At 52.3% G+C, this 27,691-nt stretch overlaps 2 protein-coding genes across 12 annotated transcripts in view; one reads left to right on the top strand and one right to left on the bottom strand.

Annotated features, from left to right (window-relative positions):
* Nucleotides 1-15,287, top strand: part of SPEN (spen family transcriptional repressor) — a 66,108-nt gene extending 50,821 nt beyond the window's left edge. For 5 of the 8 annotated variants that reach the window (XM_088178853.1, XM_088178851.1, XM_088178855.1 and 2 more), the window contains 5 exons: nt 2,525-10,454; nt 10,915-11,310; nt 12,005-12,199; nt 13,033-13,191; nt 13,957-15,287. In XM_088178853.1, coding sequence (XP_088034979.1) covers nt 2,525-10,454; nt 10,915-11,310; nt 12,005-12,199; nt 13,033-13,191; nt 13,957-14,088 — 8,812 coding nt within the window. In that variant the 3' untranslated portion in view covers nt 14,089-15,287. The remainder of the gene's footprint in view (nt 1-2,524; nt 10,455-10,914; nt 11,311-12,004; nt 12,200-13,032; nt 13,192-13,956) is intronic. The other 3 variants (XM_088178854.1, XM_088178856.1, XM_088178852.1) reach the window with 1 other exon arrangement.
* Nucleotides 14,105-27,107, bottom strand: ZBTB17 (zinc finger and BTB domain containing 17). Of its 4 annotated transcripts, XM_014888400.2 has the most exons (17): nt 26,994-27,107; nt 25,705-25,803; nt 25,131-25,242; nt 23,229-23,435; nt 22,883-23,071; nt 22,461-22,622; nt 22,266-22,382; nt 21,670-21,881; nt 21,435-21,577; nt 20,657-20,957; nt 20,256-20,343; nt 19,659-19,775; nt 19,460-19,580; nt 19,160-19,290; nt 18,865-19,080; nt 17,925-18,014; nt 14,105-17,837 (listed from the first exon to the last, which is right to left on the bottom strand). In XM_014888400.2, the coding sequence occupies exons 2-17, from the start codon at nt 25,708-25,710 to the stop codon at nt 17,560-17,562; spliced, it is 2,490 nt and encodes an 829-aa protein (XP_014743886.1). In that variant the 5' UTR covers nt 25,711-25,803; nt 26,994-27,107; the 3' UTR covers nt 14,105-17,559. The 4 variants fall into 4 exon arrangements, with proteins under 4 accessions (XP_014743886.1, XP_088035011.1, XP_088035012.1 ...); XM_088178885.1 differs by having other exon boundaries at nt 14,105-18,014; XM_088178886.1 differs by having other exon boundaries at nt 14,105-18,014; nt 27,043-27,061.
* Between the last annotated feature and the right edge of the window lie 584 nt (nt 27,108-27,691).

Raw genomic sequence — 27,691 nt, 5'->3', positions numbered from 1 at the left:
CTCATCATACAACCAAACTTTCTTCAGGCCATAATTCTTAAACAAATTTTTTTCCTCTCAACATTATCCTTATTTTTTAAGTTTTATTAAAAACACCTCTGATTTTTTTCTTTTTTTACCTCTTCACTATTTTTAAAATTAAATTTAGGTGGTCAAACTTAAGGTGTGCAGATTAGAGCAGGCAGGATCTCACACATCTAAGGCGTAGCCAGTTACTGGAATTCCTGCTGAGGTGGAGGTTTCAGTTGTCTGTGTGATCCAGATTTAAGTCTCTGGTTTCTCTGGTGGGTCACCGGGACACAGTTGGGAGTCATTCATCACATCTTAGGAATGCAAAGAACAGCTTATCTGTAACAGAGAAATGTGCGTGTTGGTGGGTATACATAAAGTCTGATAAACTGCTTCTCAGCCCTTGAGCAGAGAGTAAAATCTGATCCTCCGCCTCCCTCTTTCCAACAGCTTTGTTTGTAACTTGATAAAATAATACAATTTGAGCAAGGATGCATTTTTATTGTTAATAAAGCTGCATCCTGTGTGGCTGCCCCTTAGCAGCAGCTGACACCTCATGCTGCACAGCCGCTTATTTATCCCTGAAAACCTAGCACAGAAACACTCCACATTTTGGGCTTTTTTACCTTCACTGACTGAAAAAACACCTGTGTTTTATTCCCTTCAGAGCCTAGCTGATTGTGAGGGCTCTGCCCACCCAGGAGTCAGCCCTGCATGACGCTGGTTATACCTGGGATCTAGATAAGCTCAATAGTTTTTTGCCTCAAAATACATTAGTCTGACATAATGCAAAATGAGATTTAAAAGCAAGCAGGCTTTGGAAATTGGCAATCAGGATTTGCATAATGGAAATACAAGTGTGCCTTCCCCAAGCCTTGCTGGATGTTGTGATGTGCCAGCAATAAGCATTTCCTCAGATCTGTGCCAGATTCAGGCAAGAGATGGGCGGTTTTGGATGTTTTTTAGCACACAGGGCTCAGGTGGGCTTGTCTTTGCCATGGAATAATCCTGAGCAGGACCCTGATTTCTGGTGTTTGGGCACATGTTAGTCTGGTTTTTCCTTCTCTGTCACTCTGCTCACATAATCATTAGGAGATCCATAGGGTTAATGGATCATGAAGCAGTGGAGCAAGCTCTGCAGTAACTCCTGTAATTCTGCAGCTTCTGGTGTCCCTCCAGGCTCCTCTTTGCAGAGGTGCTGAGATCTGCACAAACCACCTTTTCTTGAGGTTTTAGTTGGAGCCAGTCTAAATATGACCCAAAGGGGAAAACAAAAAACATGAAAAAACCAAACAAAATCCCTGATCAATATTTTTAACTTCACAGCTGCTTTTCACAACATCCCACTTCACTTGTCAGGATGAGGTTTTTGTCTTCCATGTTTTGTCCTTTCTTTTTTGTACTTTTCTTAAAAGGTGGAAGTTGTCAGCTTTTAACATAAAACATAAACTGTGAAGCCAAATAAACCTATGAGAAATCCCAGAATCATTTAGGTTGGAAAAGACCTCCAAGGTCATTGGGTCCAGCCTGTGAATGATCCCCTCCTTGTCAGCCAGCCCAGAGTACTGAGTGCCACATCCAGGCCTTCCTTGGATGCCTCCAGGGATGGGGACTCTAGACCTCCTTGGACAGCCCCTTCCATTTCCTGTCCATCTTTTCCATGGATAAATTTCTCCTGATGTCCTTCCTGAACCTCCCCTAGCACAGCTTGAGGCCGTTTACTCTTGTCCTGTCCCTTGTTCTCTGGAAGTAGAGCCCGACCCCACCTTAGTACAGAGTGTGCAAAACACTCTGTAATGGTGGGGAATTGGAACTCCAGCTATATTCCACCTCCCTACCATGTTCAGTCTTAGAAATTACTTATTTTTACTGCTTAGAGGTATTGAAATAGCAGCATTAATTGCTTGACTTACTTTGCTGAATGAATTCACCTGATCTTATAAACAACCTGATATTTGTTGACTTGGTTTTACTGTAAACAGGCTACGCCAGCAGGTCACATGTAGTGGAAGAGCTAATTTGGGAATTAAGAGATCACTTGCAGGGCTTAGTATTTTTAAAGAAATCTTACCATCACTTTGCTGCTTAGTAAGGGAGAGATTCCATGCCTGACCTTTGATTTCACCCGTGTTTTCAGAGTCAAATTAAGGTCTCAGGTTCTGGATAAAGGGGTGTTTCCACCCTGCCAGCCTTGTGTGGGTGCACAGGTGTTGTATTGGTTTTACCTTCATTTCATGCAAGGTTTGAATTTGACAAAAACAAAGGAGTGAGGGTGGTGAAATAGTGCTTGGAAGAGCTGTTACGATATTACCCATGAAGTATATTTGGTATTTAATAAGTTAACAAAAGTATATGTCCACTGCACACAGATTCCATTCCAAACCTCTATGTGCAGCTGCCTTGATGCACGTATGAAAAAAGATCAGAAAATTATTCCTTTAGGTAGCAAAAACCTATGGTAACAGAGTACATTGGTTGAGAAATAGAACCAGAATCTGTTTATTCTTATGTTTAGCAGAGACGAGCGAAGAGGATCCTACGAATACGCCCCTGACCGTACTTACTATGAGACCGTTCGGACCCCAGGGACATATCCCGAAGATCCTCGGCGGGAATACCCAGCCCGGGGCAGAGAGTTCTACACCGAGTGGGATCCCTATCAAGGAGACTACTATGACCCACGATACTACGACGACCCTCGCGAATACCGGGATTACCGGGGAGATCCATACGAGCAGGACATCAGGGAGTACAGCTACAGGCAACGGGAGAGGGAGAGGGAGAGGGAACGGTTCGAATCCGATCGGGACAGAGACCACGAGCGGAGACCAATTGAGCGGAGCCAGAGCCCGACACATTCCCGGCGCCCGCAGAGCCCTGGAGCGTCCCCCTCGCAGTCAGAACGGCTGCAGAGTGACTCAGAGAGGAGGATTTACAGCAGGTCCTCAGATCGCAGTGGCAGCTGCAGTTCACTGTCCCCTCCACGATATGATAAACTCGACAAAGCCCGCGTGGAACGATACGCAAAAAACGAGAAAGTGGAGAAGGAGCGTGTTTTCGAGCAGGAGAGAGTGGACAAGGAGAAGCGCTTGGTGAGGAAGGAAAAGCTGGAAAAAATAGAAAAGGAGAAAACAGATAAGCAGAAACGAAAAGCAAAAATCCATTCGCCCAGCTCTCAGTCCTCGGAAACAGATCAGGAGAATGAGAGAGAGCCCAGCCCAGAAAAACTGAAGGGCACCAGTAAACAAAGCAAAGAGAGGGGTGACAAAGAAGGGACAGCAAAGAACCGCCTGGAGCTGATGCCCTGTGTTGTGCTGACCCGTGTGAAGGAAAAGGAGGGGAAGGTGATTGATCAGCCTGCATTGGAGAAACTGAGGGCAAAGCTGGATAATGACACTCTGAAATCTCCGCTGCTTGAACAGAAAACCCAGACATCCCAGGCTGAGCAAGCCAAGTCTGAGCAGTCTAAAGTAGAACCTGTCAGAACTAAGGTACAAAAGGAGAAAGCCCTTGCCAGTCACATTGAAGTGGTGGATAAGGAGGGAAAAATGAAACCCAAAAAGCACTTGAAGACAGAACAAACTTCGGAGGGGGCCAACGCAGTTGATTTAGATAAGTTGGAGGCTCGTAAAAGGCGTTTTGCCGATGCGAATCCGAAACCCGACAGGCAAAAACTGGATGTAAAACGGAGCAGCCAAGATGAGGAGGATGCACGGATGGTTTTGAAAAAGCAGCTTGATGCGACAGCATCATCTAGAGAAACACCAGTGTTAAGGGAAGGAGAGCTGGAGAGAAAACCCTTGAGGAAGGAGATGCTTAAAAGGGAATCTAAAAAACTCAAACTGGAAAGACTTATTCCTGTTACTAGCCCCAAAGAAATTCAGGACAGTCTTAATGTCAGTGGGATTGGCATGCGTCCCACCCTGGATCTGCAGGCGAGGCTCCTGGAGGCACCAGATGAGCCTGTGGAAGTTCAGGAACTCCCTCCTAAAAAAGCGAACCCGATAAAACCCCAACATAAACAGGTACAGCTGCTGGACGAGCAGGGAATGGAGAGAGAGGATGCAAGGAAGAACTACTCCAGCCTTCCTGAGGAAACACCAGACCATAAACTTGGCCAAGAGAAACCTGCCTCAGCTGACACAGAGGAGAAAATCAGCATTGACATTGACCACACACAGAGCTACCGGAAACAAATGGAGCAAAGTCGCAGGTTGAAGCAGCAGCTGGAAATGGAGATAGCAAAGTCAGAGAAGTTTGGCAGTCCAAAGAAAGATGTGGATGAATATGAAAAGCGGAGTCTGGTTCACGAGGTGGGAAAGCCTCCGCAAGACGTCACCGATGACTCTCCACCAAGTAAAAGGAAAAAGACTGACCAGTTTGACTTTGAAATTAGCACTAAGAGAGAAAGGAACTACAGAAGTTCTCGTCAGGTGAGTGAGGACTCTGAAAGAATGTCCTGTTCCCCAAGCATCAGGCACTTCCCATTCCATGAGGATGACGACACGCTTGATTCTCCAAGGATAATGCCATTGAAGGAAACCAAAGAATCACCTAAAATAGAAGAAAAGAGTCTTTCATACTCTAACATGACTGTGAGGGAGGACTCACTGAAATTCAATCCTTATGATTCCAGTAGAAGGGAGCAGATGGCAGAAATGGCTAAAATAAAACTCTCTGTGCTGAGTTCTGAGGAAGACTCGAGTAGGTGGGAAACCCAAGTGAAGCAAGAGCCTGGGAGAGTCGATATCAGCTTTCCAAGCAGCATTGTGAAAAGAGACAGCATACGGAAACGGTCCGTCCGAGACCTGGAACCTGGGGAGGTGCCTTCAGATTCAGATGACGATGGTGAAAACAAGCCCCATTCCCCAAAAACCTCATCCTTGTTAGAGAGTTCCAGGTTGTCTTTTTTATTAAGGGACAGAGAAGAGAAGTTCCGTGAAAGAGAGGAAAGACTCCAGCCCAGTTCTTTAGAAAGAAACAAATTCTACTCTTTTGCATTGGACAAGACAATCACACCTGACACAAAGGCCTTGCTTGAAAGGGCTAAATCCCTCTCTTCCTCCAGAGAGGAAAACTGGTCCTTTCTAGACTGGGATTCAAGATTTGCTAGTTTCAGAAACAATAAAGACAAAGAGAAGGTTGACTCAGCTCCAAGACCTATTCCATCCTGGTATATGAAAAAGAAAAAAATCAGAACCGATTCCGAAGGTGGAAAACTGGATGATAAGAAAGAAGATCATAAAGAGGAGGAGCAAGAGCGGCAGGAGCTGTTCGCTTCTCGGTTTTTGCACAGTTCAATCTTTGAACAGGACTCCAAACGCCTGCAGCATTTAGAAAGGAAGGATGACGATCTGGACTTCATCTCCGGAAGGTTGTATGGGAGACAGTCCTCCTCCGATGGGACGAACAGCACGGCTGATCTGGTGCAAGAGCCGGTGGTTCTCTTCCACAGTAGGTTTGTTGAGCTGACACGAATGCAGCAGAAAGAAAAAGAGAAAGATCAGAAACCAAAAGAGGTGGAGAAACAGGAAGATAAAGAAAACCGGCCGAAAACACCAGAAATTGTTCCTGATAATAAGGAAACAGAACATAAACCTTCCTCAGTTGTTGGTCCCTCTTCAGTCACCGTCCTCCCACAGGAGCCAGCTCCCATTGCTCCCGAGAAAATAGTGAGTGAAAAAATCCTGGTGGAACCTGCTTCTGTCAAAGAAGAGAAACCTTCTGAACCTGCTGCTGCAGCAGAGGAACAAAAACCTTTCCCTGATCTTGCTGCACCTGTCAAAATGGAGCCTCCTGAGCAAACGGAACCTCCACCAGTTGTAGAAGCGAGTAAAGAAATTGTTGCTACAACCCTGGTGCCAGAGGAAGATGCTGTGGCAACAGAGCATCCTTCATACTTGGATACCAAACCTCCCACTCCTGGGGCCTCGTTTTCTGATGCAGACATCAGCATAGATCCAGAAACTGAAGCTGTCCAGCTGCTTCCACCTCCGCCCAAGCTAGTTCAGAAGTCAGATGAGACTGCAGAACCTAAAGAGGAAAATCCTCCACCTTCTGCCAACACTGATGCGGGTGTGAGTCAAAAGGTGGAGGCAGTTGCTGAGGTCCTGCCGCCTGTTTCCGACAATGATATGGAAGTGGAACCTCCGGTTGTTGCAAAAGATAAAAAATCCTACAAAAGTAAACGGTCCAAGACTCCTGTGCAGTCAGCTGCAGCTAATGTCACAGAAAAGCCTGTCACGAGGAAGAGTGAAAGAATTGACCGTGAAAAACTGAAAAGGTCGAGCTCTCCTCGTGGGGAGACCCAGAAGCTTTCTGAATTGAAAGTGGAGGCAGAAAAGGTTTCAAGGAATGCTGCTAAATCCCCAAGTTCTGCTGCAGAGCCGGAAAACGTGGAGCTGAGCTTGCCAATAGGGCGGACCAGGCGCAGAAATGTGAGGTCGGTCTATGCTACCACAGGGGACAATGAAGGCCCATCTCCGGTGAAGGACTCCATGGAGGTCACTAGATCCACCAGGAAGAGAGTGGAAAAGGAACCACAGGAAACAGTGACAACTGTTCCCACAACCCCGAGGAGGGGAAGACCTCCCAAAACCCGCCGTAAGCCAGAGGAGGACATCTCTCCAATAAAGTCCGAGCCGGTACAACAAGAGGTGGAGGAGGCTGAAACTAAAGATACTGTGGAAGCTCCTAAACCTGCAGAGGGTTGGAGGTCTCCTAGATCCCAGAAGCTCACACACAGTCACTCATCAGCTGCTGCCAGCCAACAGGGGAAGAAAGGGAAGAATGAACCGAAAACCGATACCACGGCTGAATCCGAAGATGCTGCTGAAAGAAGCAGTCAGGAATCGAGCATCAGTGACAACAGCAGTAAAGCAAAAGCCACTGAGAAAGAGCCAGCAGCAGGTGAGCAGAAACGTGATCGGAAGGAACTGGATGTGGAGAAAAATCAGTTAGAAATCCCCACAGTTGAGATCATTGAGAAGAAGCCGGTGCCAGAAAAGGTTACGAAATCCAAAAGGGGAAGGTACAAAAATACCAAAACCGTTGTTGACAAGGCATCCGTGTGTCTCAAAAATGTAGAAATACGCCTCAACGTTGATGAAGTCAAGGGCGCCTTGCGGCCCACTGAAGAGGAGGCAGAGCCGGTGGCAGTGTCACCATCCAAGATGAAGAGCCCTCCAAAAGAGGACATCCTGCCACCCCACTTCTCTAAGAATGAGGTAGAAGATTCATTCCCAGAAATGGAAAAGGAGGTGATGCGGGAGCCCAAGCAGTCGCCTGAAGCTGCCCAGTTAGCAAAGCAGATTGAGCTTGAGCAGGCGGTGGAGAATATTGCAAAACTCACTGAAACTCCTCCGACAATTGCTGCCTACAAAGAGCCAACGACAGATGTGGCTGAAGTCCGTCAGGAGGAGGAGGCAGATAAACCTGCACACCAGGCCAGCGAAACGGAGCTGGCAGCAGCCATTGGTTCCATCATCAATGATATTTCCGGGGAGACGGAAAACTTCCCTGCACCACCAACATATCCTGCTGAATCAGAGGCTGAAATCCCCACAGAGCCCTTGGTGTTGCAGTCTCCTCAGGAGGAGATGGAGCCTGAGACAGATCAGGCAGTGAACAATATCCTAGAAACCGAGGCTGCTGTCGAGCCTGTGGTGCAGCCGGTGCCCGGCTCTGTCCCGTCGGCATTGGAGACTGAGAGCAAGGAGTCCGAAGTCAGCTTCAGCGAATCTTCCAACTCTGCGCAGGAGGCTGAGACCTCGCAGGAGGCTGAAGTTGCTCGGAAGGAAAAGAGCCGCCAGAAAACCACACGGCAGAGACGCAAGAAGAGCACAAGCAGGAAGGGTGATGCCACTGAAGTCAACACCTTTGAGCCAGAGAGGGTGCAGAGCAAATCACCCCCTGCCAATGAAGTAAAGACAAAACCTGAAGAAGCCTCAAAGGAAGAAAAGCAAATCAAACCCACAGCATCCATGGAGCCAAGCACTTCTGATGTCACCAAGGCTGTGGCTGATGATGTCGTGGCTGCACACGAGGCTGTCCCTGAGAGCAGCACCTCTCCAAAGGCGCCCGCTCCGGCTCCTCTGGACCTGGGTGCCCCACCGGTACCCCTTGATGAGGGGAGTCAGAGCGGGTTCAAGATCCGGTCACCCCTGGAGAATGCTCCCATCACGCCACCGAGTGCTCCGAATGCAGCCCTTCCTGCTGTCCCCACGGTGGCAGCCAAGCTACCCACTCCGGTGCCCACTGCCATTGTCCCCCTTCATTCTGGCGCTGCCAAGGTGCCAGAGTGGATGGTCAGGCACGAGGAGCCCCGTGCCCGTTCCACACCCCCACCTGCTCTTCCACCAGACACAAAGGCCTCAGATATTGACACAAACTCCAGCACTTTGAGGAAGATACTCATGGAGCCCAAATATGTCTCAGCAACAAGCATAACCTCCACACACGTGACAACGACACACGCGGAGCCGGTGAGTGCGCCATGCTTGGAGGAGGCACCTCTTCACCCTGCCATGGAGGCCACCAAGCCGGTTTCTGAGGAGAAGCTGGCCGTTCCTGTCACCAACGCCCTGGAGCCACCAGTGGCTGAAGCGCCAGTGTTCAGTGAGAAGGAAAAGATCAACACCGTGATTGCTCCCAAAGCCACTTCTGTCATCAGCAGGATGCCCCACAGCGTGGATCTGGAGGAGGCTCCGAGGATCACCTTGGTGAAACAAGCTCCCCAAACCCAGACCTGTCTCGTCAACGCTCCCTCGCCAAAATTTAAGCAGAGGTCAAGTACAAATGATAACAGCAGGTTTCATCCAGGATCTATGTCTATTATCGAGGAGAGGCCTGTGGAGAGTGGGTCCAGTCCAGGGCTGCGGGTAAACACCTCGGAAGGTGTGGTGCTCCTGAGTTACTCAGGGCAGAAGACAGAAGGTCCTCAGCGAATCAGTGCCAAGATCAGCCAGATTCCCCCAGCCAGTGCTGTGGACATCGAGTTCCAGCAGTCTGTATCCAAGTCTCAGATTAAACAGGAGCCTATCACGCCTTCCCAGCCAGCACCGAAAGGCTCCCAGACCTCGGCGGGCTATGGGGCTGTTTCCACCCATTCTTCACTGGTACTCGGAACACAGCCCTACAACACCTCGCCCGTCATCTCCTCTGTCAAACAGGAGCGTGCCACACTGGACAAGCCTGACTCGTCCCACCTTGCTGTCCAGACCCCGGCGTCTCAGCCTGGCAAGGTCCTGACGCAGACTGTAAACACTCCACCCGTGCTGGTCCATAACCAGATGGTTGTGAACAAAAAACTGTCTGACCCAGCTGCTCTGAAAGTGGAGACCAAGACTCTGCAACCCTCCAGCCTGAGTCCTGGAGTTAGCCCTCACCACCCTTCCCTCTCTGGGAAGATGCATGCAGAAGCAAATCACGTCAGCTCAGGCCCCAGCACCCCGACCGACCGGGCCATCTCCCACCTGGGGGTCAGCAAACAGGAGCCGCACTCGCCGCGTACCAGCGGGCACTCGTCGTCGCCGTTCCCCCGGGCCTGTCATCCCGGCAGTACCTCATCTCCGGCTTTGTCCAGCAGCACCCCAGTCATGCTGGCACCGGGAATTCCCGTTCCTCAGTACATATCCAGCATGCATCCCGAGCAATCTGTTATCATGCCCCCCCACAGCGTAACACAGACTGTGTCCCTGGGCCATCTGTCCCAAGGTGAGGTGAGGATGAACACCCCTCCTCTCTCCGGCATTCCCTATGGCATCCGCCCAGAAACGCTCCACTCCCCTCGAGCTGCTCTGCAACCCCAGATGGAGATCAAACCTCAGCGATCCAGCACACCGCAGCCAGCGCCCATCCGAGACATCGTCATGCCCCCGCTGTCCTCCCAGCATCCCCCCGAGGAGGAGCTGCACTTCCACCACACTGCAGTGTGCCGCGGGCCCGCCCCAGTGCAGTCCGACGTGCTGGTGATGCAGCCCGACTACCGCATGCACCCCAGCAGCCTGCGGCTGGACCAGTACAACGTCCCGCGGGACGTCAGGATGATCATGCACCCACATATGGCCGCCGTGGGCGAGCACCACTCGGAAACGCGACAGTCCCGGACACCTGAAGGGGCCGTCAAAACTCCCCCGGTCAGTAAGACCCCGCAGCCCGGGAAAGAGACTCCCAAATCCTCAGAAGGCAAGATGGCCCACTCTCCCCACAGCGAGCCCCGGCTGCTCAGCGTGCCCTCGGGCAGCCAGCTGCCTGGGCTGCCCCTGACGCAGCCCGTGGTGGTCCCACACGGGGTGCAGATCATGCATCCTGCCGGGAGCTCTTTCCACGATTACCGCTCCGTGTATGGTGACATGAGGAATTACCACACGGCACAGCTTGGGCATCCGCAGTTCCCGGGTGCCTCGCCCATCGGGCTGCCCTCCCGGAGCATGACCCCGTCTCAGGTGAGAAAGAAAATCCTTTATCTGTCTCCCTGGAATCTGGACGGTTTTGAGCTGTTTCTTGCGGGAAATGGAGTTCAAATGCTGCTTAGCATCATAAGAAGCCAAAAGTTCCCATTTCCTGAACTCCTCTGGGACTCCACCCAGGAGGGGTGAAGTTGCCTGCAGGTCTCTGGATGTAGAGGTGTCAGAGACAATTGTCAGTACCATGGTGGTGCGTGGGTCAGGCATCCTTGGATGGATGGTGAGGCTAAGGATGGACTTGGGGCAGAATCCAGGGAGTGGGGTTGCAGCTCAGGTGGGCTTGGAAGTGGGGGACTGTCCGAAGTGCTACCTCAGCAGGCTTGGTACTGTAACACGGATGTCTTCATCAGGAATCTGATGGTGTCCTGGCAATGTTATAATGGGGTTGAATACACCCTTGGCCTAAACATCTTTCCTTTTCCCCCTGCCTGCTCCCTAGGGTCTGCCAGAGGGTGAGCACTCACACCCCAGCCAGCCAGTCCGCAGCAAGACCCCTCAGATCCCACAGGATCCCAAGGGCCCAGCGGCAGCAGGGCCGGAGCAGAGTCACCACCCCCCTGTGAACAGGCACACGGCACAGATGGACCCCCACATCCACCTCCAGAGGGCACAAGGGGACACGAGCCAGACCTCCTATCCCTCGCCTGTTGCCATCTCCATGAAGCAGGAGATTCCATCACCACATCAGCCGCAGGCGGTTTCCAAGCAATCCATGTTTATCCCCACGACTTCGGGGCCGCCCCTCGGCCGCCCAGAGCCACAGTCCACGCTCAAGCAGGAGCCATCCCCTCACCCTGTGTCCCAGAGACCGGTGGATATGGTCCAGCTCCTGACAGTGAGTATTATGCTCCTGATCATGGGGGAAATCACCTGGTTCTGTCTCAGCATCAAATCTGGTCTTTCTTGCATCAAAAACTTCAGATGCAGAAAAGGCATTATTTGGTTTTTGTGTTGTTTTGTCCCTGACGGATTTTAGCCATGTTTACTGTTCCAAGTCAGTTTTGCAAGTCAGCATTTTCTTGGAAAGTATTTCCTCATGGGCAGAGGAGAAATGGTGGTGTATTTCATTTAAATAAAAAGGGAAAACCACTCTCGTAAGTGGAGAAAATGAGAAAGAGGAGGGAGGCAGTGAGGAACAGGTACCAACAAGGAACTGAGAGTTGTGTTCAGCACCATGTTATCTCCCGTATAACCTTGAGCCATTCTTCTCCTGTTGTTATTTCTCAATTTGTCCATTTGTAAAAATGAAAACAGCATTGAGGAACAGCCTTGTGCTGGGTGGGCAGCAGAGGAATTGGGATGACGGGATCCACCCAGGCAGGCTGGCCAGCTGGAAGGAAAAGGACTGAATTCCTGATTTAACAGAATGTAACCCAAGCCTGGCCTGTAGAGGGGTGATCTAGTGTTACATCTCTGCTGAGCCTTTAAACCTCCAATGGAAGTATTGGTGGCAGCCGAGCAGATCAGCCGGGATTTCAGATCCCACTCCCCTTGCTTTGTGTGTAATACTCTTCTCCCTCTCTTCCCAGAAATACCCCATTGTCTGGCAGGGTCTCCTGGCTCTCAAGAACGACACGGCAGCCGTGCAGCTGCACTTCGTGTCCGGGAACAACGTCCTGGCGCACCGGTCCCTGCCGGCGCCCGAGGGAGGGCCCCCACTGCGGATCGCGCAGCGCATGCGGCTCGAGGCCTCCCAGCTGGAGGGGGTTGCCCGGAGAATGATGGTGAGGCCCGGGATGGGGCAGGGAGGGAGTTTGGGAATCCCTGTGCTCAGAGCCGGGCTGGTCTCACCACCTGCAGAGCTGAAAACCACCAGTGCTCCCAGAACAGCCCACCAGCAGGCTTCTGTCACATGGGTTCCCCAGGGAATGGGCACGGCCTTGAGGCTGCGAGAGCCCAAGGAGCGTTTGGACACCTCTCTCAGGAATCCACGGGGAGGGATTGTTGGGATCTTGTACATGGCCTGGAGTTGGACTCGATGTGCCCTGTGGATTCTTTCCAATCCAGGAGATTCCTATGATTCTGGTTTTGGGATGCTGGTATTAACACTGATTCCTTCAACCCAGAGAGTGTAACACGGATTGCAGGTGATGAGCAATAGCTCTCACACTGCTTTTATGGAAAAGGCAATGAGAGCTAGGAAACCTTTAAGTCACTCTCAGCCCTGGAACAAACTGCTGCTGGCTTCAGTGTGTCTGAGGAAGGTGTGGAATTCAGGTGGACATGAAAATCCATTTTTAGTCTTTCCACTGTGGCCATGCTCTCAGCAAGTGTTGGAATCACAGAATCCCAGGCTGGTTTGGGTTGGAGGGGCTTTAAAGCCCATCCCACCCCCTGTCATGGGCAGGGACACCTTCCACTATTCCTGATTTCTCCAGGCTCTGTCCAGCCTGGCCTTGGACACTTCTGGGGATGGGGCAGCTACAGCTTCTCTGGGGTACAGATTGTAACATCTAAGAATTTAAAGTGAGGATTTCCCCCCGCCCCGGATAGTGGATGGATGGTTGGGAAGCACTCACTCATCCAGCATTTCCCTGACCATGTCCTTCCATTGCAGGTGGAGAGCGATTACTGCCTGCTGCTGGCCCTGCCCTGCGGCCGGGACCAGGAGGACGTGGTCAGTCAGACAGAGTCGCTCAAGGCCGCGTTCATCAGTTACCTGCAGGCCAAGCAGGCTGCAGGCATCATCAACGTCCCCAACCCTGGCTCCAACCAGGTATGGGCACAGCACCCCTGCTGAGCCACAGGGACACCACACCAGTCCTAATGGCACAGGCACAGAATCCCTGCAGAGCCACAGGGACACCACACCAGTCCCTAATGGCATGAGCAGCTCAGGCTTCTGCTGGAGCTGCCTGGGGTTATTGGTAAAACAACCCCCATATTTCCATCACCCATCAAACACATGGATGGGATCCATAAATTACTGGTGACATCAATCAGTATAATCAATGATGGAATCGATGAAATTACCCCAAAGCCAGAAAAACCCCAAATGTATGTTTGGTATGTTCCCAGTTCATCATCTTGGGCTGAAAAGCAGCCAAATGCATTTCCCAGCTCTATATCTCTGGAGTCCTTGTTTATTCCCCATATCCTGATATTTCCAGGACAGCTGGTGTTTTCTTGCAGAATGCATTTGGTGCCAGTTTTATTTATTCCAGGTGTGTTGCTGCACTGAACACAATCCAACCTGTGCGTAATTTAATTCTGGGTGTAAAGAGCCCAGAATGAGCGGCCAGTGCTCGGAGCAACCGCTGAAATGATAATTAATGGGAATTTTTCTGCCTTTCCCAGCAAAATCAGCCAGCTCTTATACCTGTGGTGTGGAAAACTCCTCACCTGGAAAACAAAACCCATGGTTCCTTTTTTATTCAAGATGTAGTATTCTTTAAGCACCCAGAACACCACCGAAATGTCCCATTTTTAAACATCTGTAGGCGTGGGTTGTCTCTGATCCATGGTTTTTCCCTCCCTGCAGCCTGCCTACGTTCTGCAGATCTTCCCACCCTGCGAGTTCTCGGAAAGCCACCTGTCCCGCCTGGCCCCAGACCTCCTCGCCAGCATCTCCAACATCTCTCCTCACCTGATGATTGTCATCGCGTCGGTATGAGCTGTTTACCAGTTACTGACTTTCTATTATTTTATTTTTTTTTTTTTTAATTTTTCCAAGGCCCTGCAGCAAAAAACAAACAACTACAACAACAAAAAAAAAAAAGCCCACAAAAAACCACACAAAAAATTAATTTTAAAATAAAACTAATTCAAAAGAAGGAGAGAAGGTCATGAAACAAGAAAAATGCTGCCAGAAACCAGCCTCCTGCCCAACCGGCCTCGATCAAACCTTGGATGTTTACATGTTGCTTTAGCTTATGGACAACTGATGCACTCAGCAGGTGGACTGGGCTTGGGTTCCCGTGCCTCCTTTTTGGGGAAAAAAACACACAAAAAAGAAAAAAAAAAAAGAAAAAAAAGATAAAAGGATGGCTTATTTTTTTTAACAAAAAAAAAAGGAAAAAATAAAAAAGAACCTGAACTGCCTTTGCACTAAATTAGTGACTCGGACTTTGCACAGTTGGAGACGCTGTGACGTTCTGGATGTCTTGACACACATTGACCGCGCCGTGGACGTTCCGCAGGGACTCTGCTGAGATTTGTGGGTCAAGGAGCATTTCACAGTCATTTTTTATTTTATTGGTTGTTTCGTTGGGTTTTTTGGTTTGTTTTTTTTTTTTTTTCCTTTTGGGGGGGGGTATTTTTTCCGGATGTGAACCTTCCTCTTCCTCCACCTGCCCCTGCTGCAGCCGTCTTCTCTTCATCTGGGATGTACAGTTTACACTGAAAAACAAGGAATACAAAACAAACAACAAAACAAAAGGGAGAGCTTTTTACCTTCCTGGTGGGATATGCAGAACTCAGTGGGTGTGTGTATATATAAATATATATATAATATATATAAATATATATAATACTGACTTTAAAAAAAAATCAAATCCCCACAACATACATTTTTTTTTAATCTGTGCCAAAAATGTGTTTTCAGAGAAAAAAAATCTTATTTTCATACTCAGACTTTGTATTGTCACTCATTTGTAAGTGCGCTTCATTTAAACATCCCCTCGTCTCATCAGCTGTGGAAGTGTTATACACTTGTACAAAGACTCTGCCCCGGCCCCCCTCACCTCCCCTAACACTTAATTAATTTATGGAACTTGGTTTTTTTTTGTTTATTTTTGGTTTATTTTTTTTTCTCAGCGCAGTTTTGTTTTGTGTGTCCATTGGATTACAAACTTTATTAAAAAATACAAAACACGTCGGCGCCCCGACCTCGTCCGTCAGCGTGGGGAGGGGGACCGGGGAAGGGGAGGTGTGGGGGCTGCCAGGGAGGGTCACCCACCTCTCCTTTAAAAACAACCAGGAAAAAGGTCCTTTCATCACACTAAACCAAATTTGCCTCAATTTTCCCTCCTGTGTCGTAAATACTTGTGAAAACTGAAATTGCAGGGTTTGTCCCCACTTTTAATCTTAACACGTATCAACTCCTTACCAAAAATTATCCCTGGACTACTGATGTTCATCATCCCTTGAAATACAAGAGCCTCACTTGATGTTTTTCACTGCTTTTCCACCCAAATCCCTGTCAGGTGCGAGTGGGAAACCTAATCAAGGCTGTTGTAAATGGGTTAAAATCAAGAAGATGTGGTAAAAATGGAGGTTTAGGACAGAATTTGGGGGTGGCCTCCAAAATCAGAGGAGACTCTGACTCTGCACCCCAGGCTGAGGGTGGGCGACAGAACAGAGCCTGTTTTGGGGTAAAACCAGGACAAAAAGGTGCTGCTGGTGCCCCAGGATGGAGGTGGGTGTTTGGAGCCTGACCAGGGACACCCCACAGCGACCCCCAGGTCCCATTGGGGAGGGCAGGGTGGAGGCTTGGACTTCTTCCCCTTCCCCCAGGGAGGTGGGATTGAGGCGGGACTGATGGACAGAGCCCGAACACGGATGGGACTGGGACAGACAGATGCGTTTATTACTGGGGCAGAGGGAAAGGGTCTGGCCCTGCAGGTTTCTGAGTGAGGCCTTTGGAGTAAAAAGGGGCATTTTTGGGGTGTTGTGCAAGGGCTGGGGGGGCTGGAGGGCACTGTCTATGTGTCTGGCCCGGTGTGAACTGTCTGTGTGTCCAGGTGTCTGTGCAGTGCCCGTCCACCCAGCTGGGCCTGGACCTGTCTGTCTATCCAGGCCCATCTTTTCCACCAACCCGGCTCATGGATCTGTTGGACAGAACAGGGGCATGTCCAGCTGGACACACAGACATGGATGGACAGACGGGTGCGTGGATGGATGGATGGGTTTCGGGGGCAAAAATTTCATTTTGGGGGCATTTATGTACATGGGTGGAGGAGGAAAGGGTCTGGCTGGGCAGGTGTCTGCCTGTCCACATGTACAATGTCCGTGTGTCCAGCTGGATGTACAATTGTCTGTCCAACTGGACGTGCAATGGTCCCTCTGTCTGGTCGTGAGTGTAACCAACCATGTGTCCATCTATAGAACATCCATCTGGACATGTCTCTGTGTCTGTGTCTGCCTGTGTCCACCTCTCCATCCATCCATTTGTCCGTCTGTCCAACCATACAGAGCCCAGTCCATGTGTCCAGCTGGACAATGCAGCCTGTCCTGCATCCTCCAACCCCCCAGGCTGGGGAGCAGAGATGAGGACAGCTGGACGCATGGATGGCGGCACAGGTGACCACATGGATGGACAGACACATGTCCAGGTGTCCAACCAGACGTGAAACTGTGTCTGGCCCGAAGATGACCCATCTATGTGTCTACGACTGTCCAACCATCCATGGAATTTTCCATGTCTCCAGCTGGACCTGCAGCCATCTCTGTGTCCTTCTGTCCTGGCTGGACATGGCTCTGTCGCTGTGTCCTAGGGAGCTGGGGGCTCTGAGGGGACAGAGCAGGGGGTGAGAGTCCAGCTGGACACAGGAACAGGGCACATCTCACCTGTGTGGGGGGTTTTGCAGGCCCCCAGCCCCAGCAGTGGGGGGGCCAAGGCTGGAGTCAGCACGGCTCCCCTGAGACCCCCAGCCCCCCTCCCAGTTGCAGGACTTGCGGGTCCTTGGTGGGTGTGTCCATCTGAGCCCCCAGACCCCGGGTGGGGCAGGACAGGCTCCTACCCCCCCACCTCCATACAGCAGCACCTTTTCTCCTGTTTTTAACCCCAAACAGGGGCAGCGCCCTTGCCTCGGTGGGAGGCAGCAGGTGAGAGTCTTCTTGGGCTTTACCTCAAAAATCCCCAGCTGCTGTCCTGGATGGGGTTGAAAACCTTAAACCACCGTTTTTATCCTTAATCATCTAATTTATGCCTGCTTTTAACACATCACAGTCGCAGCAGCGATTGGAGTATTTCAGTCCCCACCTAAAACATCCTCGGGGGGGGAAACCGCAGCGTGTCCCCCCCCCCGCGGACCACCAACCCTTACAAAATATTGCATTTTATTCCATCTCTTTCCTTCCAGAAATACATTTTTTTACACCGTTTCCGAGCGGTATCTTAAATAAAGGCTGGGCGGGGGCGGGGTCACTCCGGGGGCGGGGGCGGCCCCTCGGCCGGGGGGGCCGGGGCAGCGGCCGGGGGCGGCTCGGAGCCGTCGCGGGGGCGGAAGAGGAGCTCCCCGGCGGGGATGACCTGCTCTGCCGGCCAGGCCGCCGCGCCGTAGGGCTGGTAGAAGTCCGGCTCCGCCTGGAACATGACAAGCGCCTGGGCCGTGTGGATGCGCACGTGCTGCGCCAGGCTGCTGGCGTCCAGGAACTTCTCCCCGCAGGAATCGCAGGCATAAAGGATCTGCGTGTTGGGGTCTGCCGGGGGAGAGAGAAACACACAAAGATGGGGCAGGCGCTGGGCTGGTGGGATGGGAGGAGCCAGCCCGGTATTCCCGGTCTCACCTGCCTCCTGCACTTGCTTCACCGCTTTGGTGATCTCGGCTTTGAGTGCTTCAGTCTCATCCGCTGTCACCGCGGCCGCCACGGGCACCACTGCGGGGACAGGGGGTACGGGGACATGAAGGGGGCCCAGCTGGGCAGGAACTGTCCCCCCCGGTCATGGATCCGGCCCAGTGCCGAGGGAGCAGCTCCAGTGGGAGGTGAGGCTGCCCAGACTCAGGTGCTGCACCCTTGGACAAATCTCCAGCACTTCTGTGGGGGCTCCAGGACCTCCAAGCTGCACCAAGCTCAAACTGCTCCCCCACAAATGAATCTCCCTTTTGGGGTGGCTCCTGGGCCCCTCGAACTGCAGCTCATGGATAAACTTCCCTTTCAGGAAAGCTCCAAGGCACAGTCCTGCCCAGCACAGAAAAATTTGCTTTTTGGGTGGTCTCTTGGAACCCCAAGCTGCTCCCTGGAGACCCACCCCCCTTTTAGGACAGTCCTGGGATGCCCAAGCAGCATGGATAAGTTTCCCTTTTAGGGGGGCTCCTGGGACCTCTAATTTGCACCCCCATAAATTAACCTCACTTTTGGGACAGTTCCAGGCCTTTCCAGCTGCTCCCCACAGATAAGTTTTCCGTTTGGGGTGGCTCATGGAACACCCAAGCTCCTCTCCAGGGACAAAATCTAAAATCTCCCTTTTGGATGGCATCTGGGACATCCAAACTGCATTCCCATGGGTAAATTTCCCTTTTGGGATGACTCCTGAGTCTCCTAAGCTGAACTCCCATAAATGAATCTCCCTCTGGGGACAACTCTGGGACCAGCCAGCTGCTCCCTGTTGTTAAGTTTCCATTTCAGGACAACTCCATGACCTCCCAGCTGCACCCCATGGCTAACCTTCCCTTCTGGATGGCTCTCAAGCTGCCCCCCTTGGATGAACTCTCTTTGTTCAGCTCACCTGTGAGCTGCGTGACAGCGGTGGCAGCCAGTGCCTCGGTGGCCAATGTCACCATGTCATCGGACGCCACCGTGACGATGTTGACCTCGTCGCCCTCCTCGGACTCCAGGATTTTGATGCCAGCCTTGCCCTGGTGCACAGTCTTCACGTGGGAGCGCAGGTTGTCCACGCGGTTGAAGCCACGCCCACACTTGTCACACAGGAACGGCTTCTCCCCTGGGAAGAGGACAGAGAATGGGGGAGTGGGTGAGGGGGTGATGCCCAGGGGTGGTGCAGGGTTTTGGGAGGTACCCACCTGTGTGAATGATGATGTGCTTGGACAGGTCGCCCACGTTTACGAAGGCTTTGTTGCAGACGGTGCATTTGTGGGGCCGGATGTTGTCGTGGTGACGGATGTGGTTGGCCAGCTGGCTGGACTGGACGAACCTTTGGGAATGACACCACAGTCACCACAGCCCATGGTATCACCCTGGCACCTCCACCCTCCCCCCAGAGAACAGCACCCGGCTGTGGAGGGCGAGTGGAGGTGCCCAGACTCCTGATATTCCAACACCACCCAAAAACCCCTCCTGGTATTCCCGAAGGGAATCCTCACCTCTTCCCACACCGCTCGCACACATAGGGCTTCTCCCCAGTGTGCTGGCGCACGTGGGCGATGAGAGAGCTCGCCTGGGTGAAGGCTTTCCCGCAGATCAAGCACTGGCACGGCTTCTCTCCTGGGAAAACACAGGAGAAGGTGGGTGGGGAGCACGAGGGGAGGAGGAACCCTCGGGGAGGCTGGAGCGTATCCGTACCGGTGTGGATGCGGACGTGGCGCTGGAGCGCGCCGGGGTCGGCAAACTGGCGCTGGCAGTGCACGCACACATAAGGCTTCTCCCCGCTGTGGATCCGCAGATGCCGCTTCAGGTTACCTGGGAACAGGACAGGCTGAAGGACACTGGATCCTCCCCCACCTTTTCCTCCTTCCCAGAGCCCCAGAAGCTCCCTCGGGAAAGCCTGGTTCTATTCAGGAAGCATGGATTGTCCAGGGATCAAGGGAAGTCGGCTGCACCTTGCCTGGGATCAGGCAATAACGTGGAAGTGGAGACAGCCCAGACAAGCACCCAGTGTTAGAAGGGATTAAAAGACTCCACTGGGATCATTCCAACCCTCTGGCTCTGCAGCAGTTTGGGAGAAGCTGGGAGGAGACACCTCCATCTCCAACATTTGGATGAGGAGCTCCTTTCCAGGGTGTGGCTCAATGGGGAAAACCAGGAATTCATGCAGCACAACCACGGCACTGTAAAGCTGGGATGAAATCCTTCCTCTGGCTCTGATCCAGCCTCAGAATACTCCTTGCTCCCCCCAGACCATCTAAGTCCCATCATTCAGCCCCTTAGCCCCCATGTTACCTGACGTGGTGAACTGCTTCCCACACTCCCGGCACTTCAGGGGCCCATCTGCAATGTGGATCTTCAGGTGAGCCTTCAAATTCCCCACCTGGGGATGGAGAAGGGGATGGAGAGAGCCCCAAACCACCTTGCCTCTCTTCAGAGCAACCAGTCCCCGTGGATCCCTTTTGGAGTGGCTTCTGGGACCTTCAAGCTTCACCCCATGGATAAATCACCCTTTCCAAGTGTCAAGACCCCTGAACTGCAACCCATGGATAATCCACCCTTTCAGGACTGTTCTGGGACCCCCAAATACACCTCATGGATACACCACTATCCCAGGACAGCTCTGGGACCCCCAAACTGCATCCTATGGACAAATCTCCCTTCCAGGACCACAGTGGCCCAGCTCCCCAGCGCACCTGGTTGAACTTCTTGTCGCAGTGGGGACACTTGTGCTCCTTGTCAGTGTCGTGGGTCTCCAGGTGCCGCATCTTGGAGGTGGGGTCGGAGAAGGAGCGCCCGCAGTATTCGCACTGGTAGGGCTTCTCCCCACTGTGCACCAGCTGGTGCCGCTTCAGGTTGCCCGAGGTGGTGAAGAGCTTGCCGCAGTCCTCGCAGCGGTAGCGGGCCTCGCCCGTGTGCCGCTTCTTGTGCAGGTTCAGGAGGCTGATGAGCCGGTAGCTCTTCCCACACTCCTCACAGCCATACGGCTTCAGCGGGCTGGGACAAGGTGGGAATGTCACACCCAGCACTGGCACCTCGCTGCCCCAGTCTGACCGTCATCCCCAAGCCAGAAGGACATCGACCCCAGCAATCATGGAACGGCTTGGGTTGGGAGGGACCTCCAAGTTCATCTTGTTCCACCAGACCCCACCTGCCACTAGACCAGGTTTCCCAGGCCCCATCCAACCCTGAACACTTCCAGAGATGGGGAGTCCATGAACAACACAAAAGGGAAAAAGTATTTGGACGATGCTCTCAGACACAGGATGAGATTCTGATGATGTCTGTGCAGGGCAGGAGTGGATTTGATCCTTGTGGATCCCTTCCAACACAGGACTATTCTGTGATTATGACAGAGGCAGAAAGACAAATCTCTTCCCGGATACCCCAACACATCAGTGGATTTCCAAGGGATTTGACCATTCCCAGCAAACCTCACACTTTTCATGTGTATTTCCCTGGCTCCACCCGTACCTGTGTGTCTTCTCGTGGGCCTTGCAAGCGGCTGGGTCGGAGAAGGCCTTGTTGCACTCCCTGCACGAGAAGGGCTTCTCTCCGGTGTGGATACGGATGTGTCGCTTGAAGTTCCCGGTGTGGGTGAACTCCTTCCCGCAGTCCTAGGGATGGAGTGACAAGCACTGTCACCCTGCTGTCCCAGAGGTACCTGGCGGCACCCGGAGATGCAGCTCAGGAGCCTGGCTGGCCTCACCTCACACTTGTGTGTGACAGAGCCGTAGGCCTTGGACTCGGTGCGGTCGCTGTAAGCACCGGAGCGCAGCAGGCGCAGCTCCCCCAAGTTCTCCTGCCCGGAATCTGTGCTTCCCAACTCGTTATCCTCAGTGTTTTCCCCATTCTCCAGCTTGGTGGGCTCCTTCTCAGGGATTTTAACCTCATCTTCCTCCTTCCTTTCTGGCTTCATCTCTGCAGGTAGAAAATGGGGGATACTCAAATTTGGGAGCAGCAGCAGAGGCACAAAATCCACCTGTACTTCCTAACCTAAGGAGATTAGGATTAGGTGTCCCCTGTCCCCAGGGACATCACAGAAACATCTGAGTTGGAAGGGAAGTGAAAGCTCATCCATCATCACCTTTGCCTGGAATCATTTTGAATTTGCAGGTGATTAGCCCTAAATTCCCAAAGCCTGTGCAGGCAGAGGAGAATTTCCCAACTCTCCTCGTTATGCTCCATGAAAACTGCTCCCAGGGGATCTGTGCCTCACAAAACTTACACTACCACAATTAATTCCACAGGAAACGAGGGCTCAAGCTCTGGCCAGCTTTGCCCCAGCCCTGCTCACCAACACACCTCCTGTCCCGGCAGTGTCCATGGCCGCAGAGCTGCCACTGCCCACTGTGCTCTCCAACGGCTGCGGGAGCCTGGGAATGTTGGCTTTGAGATCCTCCTGGATAGCAGCGCCTGTCCCTGTGAGCACCAGAGTGTCAGGACAGGGTGTGCTGGAGGTGACAGCAGGACCCAGGCTGTCACCCCTCAGTGGCTCACCTTCCTGGCCAACTGGCTGCTCCACAGGCATCTCGGGCTGTGCCGTCACCTCTGGCTTCTCCTCCTTCCCCTCAGCGTCGGGAGCAGCTGCTCTGGCTTTGTCAGTCTCCCCCAGAACTGCTGCCACCGATGCTTTGTCATCAGCCATCACTTTGTCAGCTCCTGCGAAGGAACAGGCAAAGCCATCTAGCTGCTGCTGCCAGGATTCCCGAATCCCACAAAATTCACAGAAGCAGAAATTTTTCAACTGCTGGTGCTGCCCAAGAGGGTCAAACCCCATCCAGGTGCACCAGATGCACCCAGGAACTGGATTTGCAAAGTTGCCAAGGAGCATAAGTGGATAAATTTTGGACTGCATGAAGCGTAAGTGGGTAAATCAATCTCACTTTGCCTAGGTGAGGGGAAGCCAGGAGGGTACGTACCGATCTCAGGGGGCTGCTGGTTCATCCCAGGGGGATTTTCTGGGGGCACAGAGAGAGATTTGAGCGCGTTACAAGCGCTGACAATCTCCTGCATCTGCAGGAAACCTGCCACGGCCAGCACATCCTCCACGTTGTCGGGGCTCAGGCTCAGCTTAGCCGTGTACATGAACTCCAGAACCTGGCCCAGGCCTGCAGGGGAGGTGACACAACCAGAAATGAGCCCTCACTATTCACTCTTTCATTTTGGAACGCTCAAAATAAGAAGCTGAAGAGCCTCCCTCGAAGCCTGGGCATGGAATTGTGTTAAGGAGCTGGGAGGGATCCTGGATAAAAATTCCAGGCCTACCTGCGGCATTGCTGATGTCCAGGTGCACCACGTCCTTCTGGTCCACGAAGAGCATGCGGAAGTAGTCACTGCAGGCAGCCAGCACGGCCTTGTGGGCCTTGAAGTCGATGCCGTCCACCACAAAGGTGCAGTCGCAGAGCAGCCCCAGCTGCCGCTGCTGGTTCAGCTGCTCCAGCACCTGCTGGCTGTGCTGCGGGAAATCCATGGCTGTGGGGAGGGAAAAAACCCCGGGATGGGGAGTGAGGTGGGCGGTGAAACCACTGAAGGGGTCGTGGAGGAGGACAGATCACAAAGCACGACCTGACTGCCCTGGTGGTTAAAAAAATGGCCCCAAAAGGTGAATTTCAGCTCCTCTCCTGGCTACATCGAATCCCAAACCCTCTCCTCGAACAGCCACAACTCCAGCACAGGGTTACAAGGAGTTGGTGGAACAGCCACGATGGTTTTTAACCACCCTGACAGTACTCAGAACACAGCTATTGCTCCTCAGCTGGTCCAAGTGGAGAGCCTTGTCACCTCTGCAGACACAAGTGTCATCATCCCTCCTCTGTGTCATGGCTTCTGCTAGGGCCAAAGGACAGAAGTGTTCATCCAAACCTTCCAACTCCTGCTCTTTCCAGCTGCTCATGTCATGATACCGAGGAAGTTTTATATTTTATTATGTGTTTGGAGGGAGTTCCCCATGCTTGCAGCACAGTTCTGCCTAAGGAATGCTGCAAATTATTGGAAACATGGCAAAACTCCAATTTTCTAGCAGGTCCTTGTCAGCAAAGTGCCACACTGGATTTTCTCCTGAGCTACATCTGTAGGGTGAATGAAAGGTTTTCACTTGGCTTTATCTTCCAACAATGATTTCGGTGCTGAAGGGATTGTTTCAAGGGATTGGCAAAGAGGGAGGAGGACACAGTTATTGTTCATGCAAGAAGTCTCTAAAGCTCTGGATGCTGGAGCAGGAGGGTTACGGCTGGGGAAACACTGCTGGCTTCCATGCTCAGTGTCTCTAAAAGTTTCCAGCCCATGGAAGTTGTTTTTCCACTTCACCATCTCTTAAATCAGGAGTTTCCAGTCAGGAAAAAGGGAGAGGTTTGGATCCACAACACCAGGCACTTCCAGTTCCTGTTCCTTCCAGTGATCAGAGGGAGCCTCCTTCTGCCAGCTACAAGTGCCAGCAACACTCAGGGAAAGATCTAGGATCTTCCTCCCAGGGATTCATTCAGCTTCCACAGGCATTCCCAGTGTGGATGAGAAGCCAGGACCTCTCTGACAGCATCAGATCACTCACAGAGAGAGGAAGTTCCACTCCATTTTGTCGTTGCAAGGAGCTCCCTCCCCTGGCTTTCCCTCAGCTCTCCAAACTCCTCCAGCCTGTCGCAAAATACATCCCTGACAGCCAGGAAAAACAGTACTTGGGTCAAAATACTGCACAGCATGGCCCAGTATGGTTTGCAAAGCTCTGGAAAAAAGGGGAAGCATTTTCCCCGCAGGGTAAACAAGACTGTGTTCCGTGCTCAGAGAGCTCTATGCAGCAGGACCTGAGGAATCTTGACAGTTTGATGCACTAAAAGGGCATTTTGGGGGATCTGTGGGAGGCACTTTGCATCTGAATGATGATTTTTAACATTCCAGGATTGGACTTGTCTCAGCTTTGCTCCCCAGCTTTGAGAAGGAAGTAAAAATCCAGGAAACTCAATTCCTCCCCAGAAAACATTCCTATTTTCTGCAGTCTCCCTCGTAATGTCACGTTCCAACTCCCTTGGAAGTGCAGCAGAAAGAGGGTTGGATGAGCCCTCTACATCCACACCCAGCAGTCAGTGTCATCTTTATCCACTAAAATCCCTGACTCTGAGGTTTAACAATCCCAAACACCTGGACCCAACCCCCAGGACTGGTGCCCAAGCTCACCCCTCTGCTGTGAGGAGTGGAGGTATCTGGAGGATTGAGCGTCAGAAGGCTGTGTCTCTCCTCCAGAGATTTCCTCTTTCCAGATGTTCAGGTCAGTCTCTACACGGCCATCCTGGGAAAAATGGGATGAAAACCTCAATTTTAAACCTCCAGTCTTGGGTGCTGAAGGTACAAAATCACTGATGCAGGACTGTGCACCCTCTGATTTCCGCTCAGGGGAGACAATTCCCCTCCCGACCTCTCCCCGACAAGGGTGTTGAGTCTCTCATTATCCAATTAATCATGGAAAAGTTCATTATGAGCCCACCCACGCCCACCAGAGAGATAAATACAGCAGCTGCAGTCCCAGGGAGCTTCCCACGCGAGCTCTGCTAAGCACTCTTGCTAAGTAGCGACATTACTTCTCCCCTTCCCTGTCACATGAACATCTACCTATTAAAAACCCCCAAACCTCCCTAAATTGAAAAAAAAAAAAAAAACAACAGCGATTTAAACATTGCCTTTCACAGCTGTCACCACCCAGCCATCCATCCTAGGAAGATGAAAGGGAAGAGGGGGTTTGTTTCCTACCCACCAGCATCTCTTGCCTCGTACGTCAGCTCGGGGAACAACACAGCCCCAACCCTCGCTGCCTCTGCCCACAGGGGTCTGTCCTCATTTCCAGGAACGGATCCTGCAACGTTTTTAATGAAAAAAATAAAGTTTAGAGCTGATCTAAACGGAGCAGCTCCACATAATAATAATATGGATCATGAAATAGGTGGAATAGCTTGTGGTTAGAAGTGAAAGGCAAGCTGCGAGAGTGGAAATGATCACAAAGTGGAAAAAATGTGGTGAAAAGGAAATAAAAGGAGAAAGACACGAGGAGAGGGACATCCTGGACGTCCCTCAGGGAAGAGACATCCTGAAGACACCTTGATTATTTGGGTTTCAGGCTTATGAATGTTGCTGGTGCTGCTCTGGACACCAAGAGCCTGAGATCTGCCCTGAAATCCCTCCTGTGAATGCAGCACCCGGGGATGACAAACTCTTGTCTCCTCGGGGAAAAACACCTTTTGGAAAGCTTGCTGAGGGCAGGAATCTCGGGAGAAGCCTCTGATGCAGATACAAAACTAAGGAAACGGGACTGGTCCGGGAAATGTGTCACCCATGCCCGCCCGCAGAGGGCACAGACAGCCAGGATGGGCTGTCACCTCGCCAAAAGGCCAGAACAAGGGAAAATCCCGCTTTCCTTGCGGCTGTCCTGGTCCCTGAGGTACGGGGATGTGTCTGGCGCTGGCTTGCCATCGGGAGGATCTTTCGGTGGCCCGAGGGGACGGTGATGCCCCAAGCCCGGGAGACACATGGCTTCGTTCCTGGCCTCGCCGCGAGTCACCTCACGGCTGTGGAGCTTACACAGCGGACAGGGGTCCCAGCCAGGAGCCCCTCGGTGCACTCACCACAGCCGCTCGTTCCTCTCACGACAACCACGAGCTCCCTGCTCCCCCCATGACATCCAGAAGCCCCATTCCCCTCACGACAGCCACCAACCGCCGTTTCCTCTCATGAGGAGCTCCCGGCTCCCATTCACAGCAGCCAACAAACCCTGACAAGATCCGGCAGCCCCTCATTCCTACCGCGACAAAACCCCGTCCCTACACGACAGCCGGAAACACCCCGTTTCCCCGGGCCCGCCAGCAGGACCGCCCCCCTCGCAGCCTGCCCTCAAAGAACCGGGGCCGCGCACCGGGGTGACCCCCAAACCGGCTCCGTTACGCCACAGCCAGCGAGCCGGGTCGCAGCCCCCTCCCCTGCCAGCGCCCGTGTACTACTCAGTCCTCTCCACAGGCCCTCCAGCGCTCTCCCGGGGCCCCCATGCCGCACCTGCCATGCCGGGCCCGGCGGGGCCTCACCCGCAGCCCGCGGCCCTCACCGTGACACCGACCAGACAAAGGGCGCCGCCATCTTGGCGCCGGGCGGAAGCGGCGTCGCCCCGGCCCGCCCAGATGCCCCGGCGTCACTGCGCATGCGCAACGGGGCCTGGTCACCTTCCCGCCGCAGAGTCGCCGCCATTACGGGGGGGCGGTGCTGAGGGACCGAGGGGAGACGAGCTGTGAGGGTCGAAGGTGCTAGTGCCAGCGCCGTTGCCATCTCTAACCGTGTTCTCGGTCGCCACATCACCCCTGCTTAAACACCCCCGAGGTGGCCTGGCCACCCCTTCCATGAAGGAATTTACCATATATCTTATCCATATATTATTACAGCTAACCCTGACAAGCTTCAATAAAGCCTAAGTCATCTGAAGGCTGGATATCCGAGATCTTAAGTTTATGGCCCTTCAAGGATGTTGGAGTAACCAGAAAATACAGAGGAGATTGAGGTCTGGAAAGCTGGAAATCCGCTGGCTGAGAGGAAGATGATAAAAGGACTCTAGAAATCAATAACCAATAGAGGACAGTATGCTAAATAATGAAGATAAATACGTGACTTAGAACCAATGAACATTAATTTATAAATAAGTTTAAAAGTGTTGTATCAGGCTACAAGGGTACCTTTGATCCCCTCGTCCATATGGCTGATGA

The sequence above is a fragment of the Sturnus vulgaris genome, chromosome 25 (assembly GCF_052056855.1).
Source record: "Sturnus vulgaris isolate bStuVul1 chromosome 25, bStuVul1.hap1, whole genome shotgun sequence".
In the NCBI taxonomy this organism is placed as follows: Eukaryota; Metazoa; Chordata; class Aves; order Passeriformes; family Sturnidae; genus Sturnus; species Sturnus vulgaris.
This window is presented reverse-complemented; position numbering and strand designations above follow the sequence as displayed.